The following is a 10,000-nucleotide window of genomic DNA, read 5'->3' on the forward strand; positions in this document are numbered from 1 at the left end:
AAAAGTAATACGCCTGGATTTAACAGGTCGATTGTTATTTTGTGATTATATTCAAAGCAATTTTGTTCAAAAACAGTAGGATAAATGGGAGAATAGATTGTCATTACCAATCAGTTTTGCAGGATTCCTTTATTCATGAAATAACTGTAAAATGCAAGGTATAAAACCTATTCCGTACAATATGCCCCCCCCCCTTTTTTTTTTCTTTCATATCTCCCTAATAATATCCATTCCTCTAGCCAGTTATTACCTGGTACTGTACTTGTTCATCAACATGAGTATGCACATTCATGCACTTACCCCTTCATATTCCTTCTATTCTCCATCACATAAAAATACATTTGCCACTTTTCTAAAAGATTGGCCTGTTTATTCATATATTGCCATAAAATTAGAGAAATTAATTAAATTGCATCCTACTTTTTTCACAGAAGCTAATAAAATTTTTCTTTTTCAGCTTATTGTTTACCCAAGAAGCATCATCATGCACATCTCAATTGGAGGAGTCTGCCTGGTGGTAGTCGCCTATTTCTTGCGTTGGGAGTTGAAGACACTTTATGAAAAAATCTTAGGAATCTTAAGTAAATGTCTTACAAGGTCTGAATACAGGGATAGGCAGCCAAGTGGAGATAAATTTTCTCATGTATGGGTTGTTAATAAAATACATTCAATGTTATATAGCTATGACAAAGAGAAAAGTAAATGATTGTATTTAAAATAAAGGTTTTTATAATGCTTCTTGGTTTTTTTTTCTACTCAAATTTATGAAACAAACTGGCAATTGACAATTTTTCTTTACATTCACATGGATGCAAATATGTGTAGATTAATTGGATATAAATTGAATTTAAGTTCATGCGTTATCTCATTAAGTAAAAACTAAATAGTTGCCAGTCTCAGAACAGATACTTTTTTTCTTCTTTTTTCTTTTGTGTCTCAAGTATGTGTGTTAATATTCATCAGTCCACAAGATCATGCAAAGTGCTGTAAACTACCATCTGCATAACCTTGTTGGTTGATATTAAAAATAATTTTGCATATAAGTTCTAAAATATGCACCAGAATACATTTTCTTACTAATATATTAGAACAGCTTAATAAAGCTTCTATTTACCTGTCTATATCATAGAAATTGAAAGGTTTATTTAGTTTGGAAGCAATTCATGTATTTTTGTCCTTGGGCATGACCAACACTACTACCAAGGGATTTAACCCAATGGCTACAGATTTCCATGTCCCCTGTAGTTTTGTGAATTTTGTTACATAGAAATGGCTATCAGCAGGCCCTTACAATTTCCCCATTCCTTGAATGTGCAGGAAAATGGTTTCTTTCTAATACTATTGATATCAATACTGATATTCTTATTGAATGGTTATTGAATTCTTGGTAACATTAAAGAATGAAATACCAATGATGACTTCCAAAAATCAAGGAAAAGGGTAAATAGGCAAGATAGGTAGGACAAACTCCTTGGTGACGAAGCACTTGTAGAGAAATCCTTGTAAAAACAATAAGTGATTTTTTTTCTTTTTTTTTCTCTTTTTTACAGTCAGCATGGCCATGGCACGTATTCTTCCCATATGTGCCAACTGGGTTAAACTAATCTTTTTCCCTGTAAGCATATTATTCAATCAGCAAACTTCAGCATTTTAGGTTTTGAAAGATAAATAGGGCTTTTGTTTTTAATGTTCCTTATATACACAATGAACCATCATACAGAACATTTCTTTCAGCTGGATATCACTTGGGAACATTACAACATTCAGATCTCTAAGACCTAGGACGAGAGGAGGACATGACTAGTCGAGACGAATATATTTTTAACAGACAAAAACACAGAATTTTGTTGGATCAATGCTTTAGTATCAGCCAAAGCAAAATATACCCCTAACTTAAAGCTTCATCTTAAATGGAATATTTCTATATATTCTGCTGGCAAAATTTTGGGAGCATATTTTCAATAAGAAGACCATAGTTATTCACTCTTTGCAGGAAAAAAATAAATGATAACATTAATTAAAATGAATGTAGTAAAAAAAATATTACTTTTCAGATGCAAGGTTTTTGCAACCTAGACACCTATAACCCCCACAGGAGATAAGAGGCGTTCCATGAAAATAAAAATGCAGAGACATATTGCTTGTATCCATCAAGCAGTAACATGCAAACTGCCTTTCAGCATTCGGAATTTCACGATTCAACTTAGCAGGGTTGCCTGAACTTCTTGCCGGCAAACTTGGCATTGGCTCCGAGCTCCTCCTCAATGCGAAGGATCTGGTTGTACTTGGCCAAGCGCTCAGAGCGGCAAGGAGCACCAGTCTTAATCTGGCCAGTGCACAGACCAACAACAAGATCAGCAATGAAGCAGTCCTCAGTCTCACCAGACCTTAAGAGAGGAGAAAACATTAGAAGTTGTGAATTATACCTCACCTCACCAATACTTAAAAAGCCATATCAAGTAGAATCAGTAGTTGTAAATATTTCTTTTAGTTTATCTCACTTTTTTCTTCTTTTTTTTTTATTTCCCTATCCATAATAGGGAGTACTCACCTATGGGAAACCATAGTGCCCCAGCCATTCTTCTTGGCCAGAAGGTGAGCATCAATGGACTCTGTCACACTGCCAATCTGGTTGACCTTCAGGAGGAGGCAGTTGCAAGCCTTCTTTTCAACAGCTGTAGCAATGCGCTTGGGGTTGGTCACAGTCAAGTCATCACCAACAATCTGGATGCTGGTGCCAGAGGTCATCTTGGTCCAGTTCTCCCAGTCATCCTAAGAGAAAGAGAAAAGCTGTTGATGTATGTGCAAATTGTCATGAATTACTGAACTGCCATTAGCTATTAAACAAAAATAAATATCTAGTTTTAAAATACATAGTGTCCTTGCTACTCAAGAACATCAGCAATAACTATCTACCTGGTCGAAGGGATCTTCAATAGAAACAATGGGGAACTCATTGCAGAATTCCATATACAAGTCTCTAAGTTGGTCCCCAGTGATCTTCTGAGAGCCATCGTTGTTGGCAGTCTTGAAATCCAAGTCGTAAATGTTCTCGCCCTTGTAGAACTCTGAAGCAGCCACATCCATGCCAATCTCAATCTTGCCAGTGTAGCCAGCCTTCTCAATGGATTCCTGAATCAGGGTGAGAGCATCCTTGTTATTCAGGATGTTGGGAGCAAAGCCACCCTCATCACCAACAGCAGTGGCATCCAGACCAAAGCGGCCCTTGATCACAGCCTTGAGGTGATGGTACACCTCAGAGCCCATGCGCATGGCCTCAGTGAAGCTGTTGGCACCAGTGGGCAGGATCATGAACTCCTGCATGGCCAGCTTGTTGCCAGCGTGAGAGCCACCATTGATGACATTGAAGGCTGGCACAGGCAGGATCACATCGGAGTAGTTGGCAAGGTTAGCAATGTGTCTGGAAAAAAACAGAGGATTAAAATATCAATACTGCTCAAAAATATTTACATCAAATTTTTATTCATATTAATACCTTCAGATCATTTGAAACAGACTTACCTGTAGAGGGGAATGCCAAGCTCAGCAGCACCAGCCTTGCAAATGGCCAGGGAGACACCCAAGATGGCATTGGCACCAAGGCGGCTCTTGTTTTCAGTGCCGTCCAACTTGCACATGAAATCATCACAGTCCTTCTGCTGAGTTACCTTCAGTCCCTGTTAATAAATAAATTCTAAATTATTCATCAGTCAATAAGAAAGGACACATCAGCAGAAAGGCAACTGTTCAAACTTACCTTCAGGGGTTAGACAAGCTAACAATGATACTCTACATTTGCTTTTATCAAGTGAGCAAACATGTATTTGTTGTATGTAACCATATTCCAAATTACCAAAACAAGTACTATAAACAAGAAAAATTTAACTTTCTCGTTTTTTATTTCAACTCCAACAATTTGAATACATACACTCTTAATAATTTCAGGAGCAATGATGGTGTTCACGTTGTTGACGGCCTTAAAGACAGACTTGCCATGGTACTTTGACTTGTCTCCATCACGCATCTCCAGTGCCTCATGGACACCTGTGGATGCACCAGAGGGAACAGCAGCGCGGAACAGGCCCTTGTGGGTGTAGAGGTCAACCTCCACTGTGGGGTTACCACGGGAGTCGAAAATGGTACGGGCAAAAACCTTGGTGATAGACATCTTGGTGGCTGCTTGGTGGAATCTGCAAAGAGAGCAATCCATGGAATTATTATGAAGACAAAAGTTGAAATCCAATCATTTTATTCACTTTAAACACCTATTACCCACAACCACCCAAGGTTCAATACATTTAAATGCAGCTATTCTCTATACTTGACCAACTCTATTCCACTATAATTATTTATAGTTATAAAGTTCAGGGACCTTAGCCAAATGTGTTTTTTATAAAGAAACCTTTTTTTATACATATAAATTAAAATAAAATGAGAAAATTTTGTTGCTCTTCAAGTCAAATACATTATAAATATACCCTTCCAATAAACAAGATTGTAAACACTACTTGTGTAACAAAATAGCAATTTGAGCATGGGACTGGCACAGTGCCAATCCCCTACAACTTTACTTGGCAAAGTCACCACCACATCGCACCTGCCACTTCCTCTTTGAGGACACTTCTAAGAATTCTCTGCAACAGTTATTATTAATAATACAATCCAGAAATTTAGAAATGTAAAGAGAAGTATACTAAATTCTGAAATGTTATTAGATATGAGGATATACAAACTTGTGATTTTATATACATCCCATAATAAGATTTAATATGCATTTTAGAAATTTCTTCTTCTTTCTCATTGATGATTGGCTGTTGTATGAAAATGCGTACATTTAATTTTCTCACACCTGCAAGTTTGATATTCTTTAAATAGACCAAGACATTCAAGTCAGCCCACTAAGAAAGTGCTATAATCAAAAGCTAATTTAGCTCCATGTCTTTATACATTAAAATATTAGCACTGGCAAAGGCTGAACAAAATTCCACCAAGATGGAGCATGTAGACCTCCCTAATGATTTATATTAACCAACAGAACAAGTCCAAGCCCTACCTTGCCAGAATATACTTGGTTTGTTGGCCTTTGCCAGAGCACAAAGCACAGACTATCAATTATGGGAAATTAATCACATTTCAAGTGGATTTTTAATGAATACACCCAATATAAATAATTACAAGAAATACATAACATCTTGAAAGCCACTGAATGTCCTCTAAACATATCTGTACTTGTCCCCTATTCTTTTAAACTTGTCTGTGGTGTTCCACTTTCAATGTCTAACATATATACTAGTATTATCAAATAAAACATTTAAATGTCAAGCCAAATGCAAGCAAGCACCCATTTCACATGTATATATTGATACTTCAAAATGTGCTATCCATTTTTAAACACACTTATTGTACTTACACAAATATAATTTTTTAATAATGCATTAAATGAAAATTAACATTTTAAGTATTTTTTTTTTTATTTCACATACACAGCTAATCTTGAAATTATTATTCCATCTTGCAATCATCCAGACTGCAAGATCCATAAGTCTCTTGTTATTTTCCATCGCAAATGATCTAAATGAAAGTATTAAGTCATGCTTATGAAATGACCACATCCCTTCGAGATCAAGTTATTATTATTCAAGCCATTCCTAGGAAATCGACAAACATCAATGTATAAACCAAAAACCTTCCTAACCCGGGGGCTATGCTCTCAGACCCCTTCCAATCTCCTTGGACTTGCCCTGCATGGCATTTATTGTATGTATTTCCATAATTTGTGACATTTTTTGGCCTACACAGATTACTTCATTCATTCATTAGTGGAAGTGGGTTTTCCTTGATTATTAGAGTGCCATTACATCTTTTCTAACTGTATACCAAAGTAATACATTTTGAACAACTTTCTCATTATCAACTTGCAATAGATGAAAAGCATCTTATATTGACATTACAGGCAGATTTTACCTTGTACGACATGACTGTGGGAAATACTACATCAAGTTTTAATATACACATTATATTAACTGGAGTATGAAGTCAAGAATTACATAATCATCTTACTCGGTATTTTCCATCTAAATAAATCAACTGACGGAGCTGTAGAGGGGGGAAAAAGATTTTAAAACTTCTCGTTAATAGCAACCTACACCCAGTAAAAACTTATTTAAACTAACATTCATCATCAACCAAGACCCAATTTAATGTATTTCTCTCCTATATAAACGAGACAAGAAATTTACAAACCGGGAAGCCATTTCGTCTGGAAAATTATTTTCTCCTCAAACAAGCCATCAATACCTTTTAAAATATCGTCTTCCTATAAAAAATAACGAAGTATAATCAGTGATTCAAATATTTTTTTTCTTAAACATGCAAGTTGCATTAAAAGCTAAGTGTGTTAACGAGGTTAAACAGTATATTACTAAAGCTGCAAGAAACTCGCTTACACCTAACTACCAAGTTTAGCATATTTCCAAACCGACAACTTATATCCCATAATCTAAAAGACATCCTATAGCATTTCCCAAACTCTGAATTGAACTATAAAGCCGTTAACAACAGCAGCGAAATGTTCCGGCTCCGAGGCTGGGCGAGCGCCGGCCGCGTCCCCCCCGCCGGCTCCGACGTCGTCTGCTCGCGGCCAAGGTCACCTTCCCAGCATCACGTGACTGGGAGGTGCCTCATCCAGAGGCTCTTTAGGCCTCTATTCAGCTTTCCTCGCTTCCTCACATGACCTTTTTTGTATTTAATATGTTGCGTTTGATTGAGGGGAGATTGGAGCGAGAACTGTAAAGGAGTTGTGTGGGTTTGGTAATGTATGTTCACAAGTTGATGTTGCTTGGGTTCAGGGATCGTAAATGATTTCCTTCCGATGGGGCTCGAGCGGAAATGCGATATGTAGGCGTGTCATGCAATTTGTGATATGATGCCGACACCGGTTTGGTTGGTTAAGAACGAACGTGATACAAATAAATCTGAGAAATATTTATATTGGGAATTAGTGGAAAAAAACGATAACTTATCACCAGCGTTACCCGTCAACGTTACAGGTGTCACGTAGCACAACCCACCCTTCATCTACATCAATAACGTCTAAACAAAAGGTTTCGAGATGTCACACGATTCACTGTCAATTCCGAAATAAAAACGTCAACTGCATAGTAACAAATTCACACAATGTTATCGATTGGCAAAGGCACTGCAACAAGGCACAGATCCTCACCGGCAAGTTTCACGTCTCCGACTGGCACCCGGCGAAGGCAGGCAACTGGTTTTGTAGCCGAGGCAGGGGCGCCCTCTGGCCCGAGACTATAATTGTAGTGGCCTCTGTGGAGCCCTGGCGTAAGAGTTGGAATCCCTTGCCTCCTCACCTTCTCGTGTCCCCGCCAACCTTCACACGGCAACGGAGAAACAGCGGACGAAAATGTTGAGGGTTATGTCCTGTGGGCAAGGTCGTGGCAAAGTGACACAGGCCGCGCCCCTCTGGACCAGGCACCATGCCACTACGCTACTTTTGGCACCGTAATTCATGCTCTTCCTCATTTTCTCTGCTCGAACGGCACTTATTGAGTTGTATTACGCGAATGTCAATATTGCATTGCCATGCCACGCATAGCAAAAATGTCCCGTTTTACTTCAGCAATTAGAATGCGCTTTATCTTGGCACCAGAAGGCTTTGATAATCGTTTGCGATGCATGGAATTGAGCTTATCTATCCAGAGACATTTGGATAATATCCCAAACAAAGACTGCCTTGGAAGCTGCAATTGAACCAATTATAAAACCGATGCAGTGTAAATACTATGCGGTTTCATGGCGAATCGTACCTTTTCATATTAAATTCAGTTTTTACCTTTTGCAGGGGACCATTCATTCACAATCACAATTACCTAATCAATTCCTAGTGTGAAGTTAGCATTACGCTGTTAAAATCCCTACGACCTTAGCAGTGTCTTTGAAATAAGATTAATTGATTGTTTCCTTAGGCAGCTATTTAAAGATTCTGGCAGTGGTAGTTTTCACTTAAATGCCCATTCATTGTGGATAAAACAGAAGGGTAGACGAAGATCTATATCACTGCTTCACACATAATGGAGGATATACCTAATATCCACACAAATTCTGAATCAGTTATCCATCAGTACACTTCATATATGAAAGCATGTGCTGAAATTATATAGAGCGATTTTTTTTATCTTTCAGTGGTAGTTTTCTTTGTATCAAATTTTGTATCAGTTTACCAAGTATAATCGCCTTAGATAAATCAGCGTTACTTAAATTGTACTTATAACCATTTTTGCACAACTGGTATTTCTGACTTCGTGGAAAATTACTTACAAAAAGTAAAGTATCATCTCATCCTTTCCACTGAGATTTTTTTTTACCATAACAATTGTCTTGAGTTACCAATTTCCTGTCTTGTTCCAGATGCTTCTGGGCATCTTGAGTTTTTGCAAGAGGGGGAGTTCTTGCAACATGAACCTAACCTAACATGATGGTGGAGTTAGCCACATAATGGGAAACTATGGCTATTGATAGGATACCATGGCAACATAATAGGAAACTATGGTAATATCATGCGAAACTACGGTAACATAATCGAAAACTACGGCAACATAATGGAAAGCTACGGCAAAGCTCGCTGCAACGAAAGGGGAAAGCCAGTCATACCGAGAGAACAAGTACACAAAAAAAAACTGCTGTGGCTTTAGTCGGCGGCGTCATCATCCCCAGCCGACCGAGAAAGCCGAGTCACGGGTCGTCCCTGTTCAGTCGGCCGAGACGTGAGAAAAACTGGAACTTTCCAGCGGCGACATTCCAGCCATTCTAAAGTATGCCTTCTCGAACGAAATGCGAGCTGGCCTGGAATGTTTTTTTGTTATCAGCTGGCGATTCGTTTGTACTGCATTGATTAGGTACAGACTGCATCGATTCGTCTTAACGATTCTTTGGTTTGCAATAATCGGTTGAGGTGCTTTGGAGATTTTTCCTTTAAGGGGAAGGGAGGTAACTGATATATAAGTGAGAACATGGTCAATACTTCTGTTACTATTTGGAATTTTGGCTGCCAATGTCAAATTCGAAAACGTAATCTAGATAACCAATCCAATGTAGACAATCCACATTTTTTATGTCTAGACTGGTATCCTCCCTGTCCCAACCAGTTCTCCATATTTAGAAACTGCCCAGACGACGGCGCCTACCAAGCACACAATCTTACGTGCCCACTAGCGTAGAAAAAAAATCCATCAATGAACATCCCAGCCATTTTTGGATGAAACGAATTGAATTAACATTTGAGTAATTGTTTAGATTTAAGATTGGAACCAACAAGAAAATCGGTTATACTCAAATATCAAAATATTCAACTACAGGGTTAAAGATTTCGGGGAGTTGGTTACCATTTCTAACGTGCTTCATGCAGTTTTCATATATGAATTTATAACGTTGGCTGGGTTGGGTGTGCTTGGACATGGATTGGGCGGTTCCTTCAGACATGCACATATGCACTCTCGACCACTCTGATGAAGATTACAACGTCATTTTTTTATGCTTATGTCAATTCCCTCACACAAGTCTACAGGCGGTAAACATTACAACGCATTGAACGTTAAAAAAATAATAATGAAAATAAACAGAAATCTCTCTCTATTAACAAACAACATTGCTACACACGATTCCAGTATCACCCTCTTTCATCATTTCGAAACCGCTTTACCACTAAGAGTCAAGGGCTGGGCCTTTTATGTTATAAGACGTGGCCGGGCCGGTCGATCTCGCCCCCTGCCCCCCTACCCACCCAAACCTGCATCCACCCCAGCCTTGCATTTTCGAGATCGATGACCTTACAGACCTCGGCAGACTTTGAAGTGGATATATTCTTTTGAATTCAATGAAGACATAATATGGAATAAGTATAACACGTTTACATTATGATATCGTTGTTATAGTAGTAGCAGTATAAATAGCTGTAGTAGCAGTACCTGTATTATTACTATAG

The 10,000-nt window shown here is 38.2% G+C and overlaps 2 protein-coding genes across 11 annotated transcripts in view; one reads left to right on the forward strand and one right to left on the reverse strand.

Annotated features, from left to right (window-relative positions):
• Window positions 1–735, forward strand: part of LOC125041646 (protein RFT1 homolog) — a 16,553-nt gene extending 15,818 nt beyond the window's left edge. For all 5 annotated transcript variants that reach the window (XM_047636771.1, XM_047636768.1, XM_047636769.1 and 2 more), the window contains exon 12: window positions 458–735. In XM_047636771.1, the coding sequence (XP_047492727.1) occupies window positions 458–706 (249 nt within the window). In that variant the 3' untranslated portion in view covers window positions 707–735. The remainder of the gene's footprint in view (window positions 1–457) is intronic.
• A 934-nt stretch (window positions 736–1,669) lies between these two features.
• LOC125041647 (enolase) overlaps window positions 1,670–10,000 on the reverse strand; it is a 10,686-nt gene continuing 2,355 nt past the window's right edge. The window contains exons 1-7 of one of the 6 annotated variants that reach the window (XM_047636774.1): window positions 6,454–6,511; window positions 6,298–6,316; window positions 3,929–4,190; window positions 3,523–3,677; window positions 2,917–3,421; window positions 2,552–2,772; window positions 1,670–2,387 (exon numbers count right to left, since the gene is read on the reverse strand). In XM_047636774.1, the coding sequence (XP_047492730.1) occupies window positions 2,204–2,387; window positions 2,552–2,772; window positions 2,917–3,421; window positions 3,523–3,677; window positions 3,929–4,190; window positions 6,298–6,316; window positions 6,454–6,496 (1,389 nt within the window). In that variant the 5' untranslated portion in view covers window positions 6,497–6,511 and the 3' untranslated portion in view covers window positions 1,670–2,203. The other 5 variants (XM_047636773.1, XM_047636778.1, XM_047636777.1 and 2 more) reach the window with 5 other exon arrangements.

Source organism: Penaeus chinensis, chromosome 31 (genome assembly GCF_019202785.1).
Source record: "Penaeus chinensis breed Huanghai No. 1 chromosome 31, ASM1920278v2, whole genome shotgun sequence".
In the NCBI taxonomy this organism is placed as follows: Eukaryota; Metazoa; Arthropoda; class Malacostraca; order Decapoda; family Penaeidae; genus Penaeus; species Penaeus chinensis.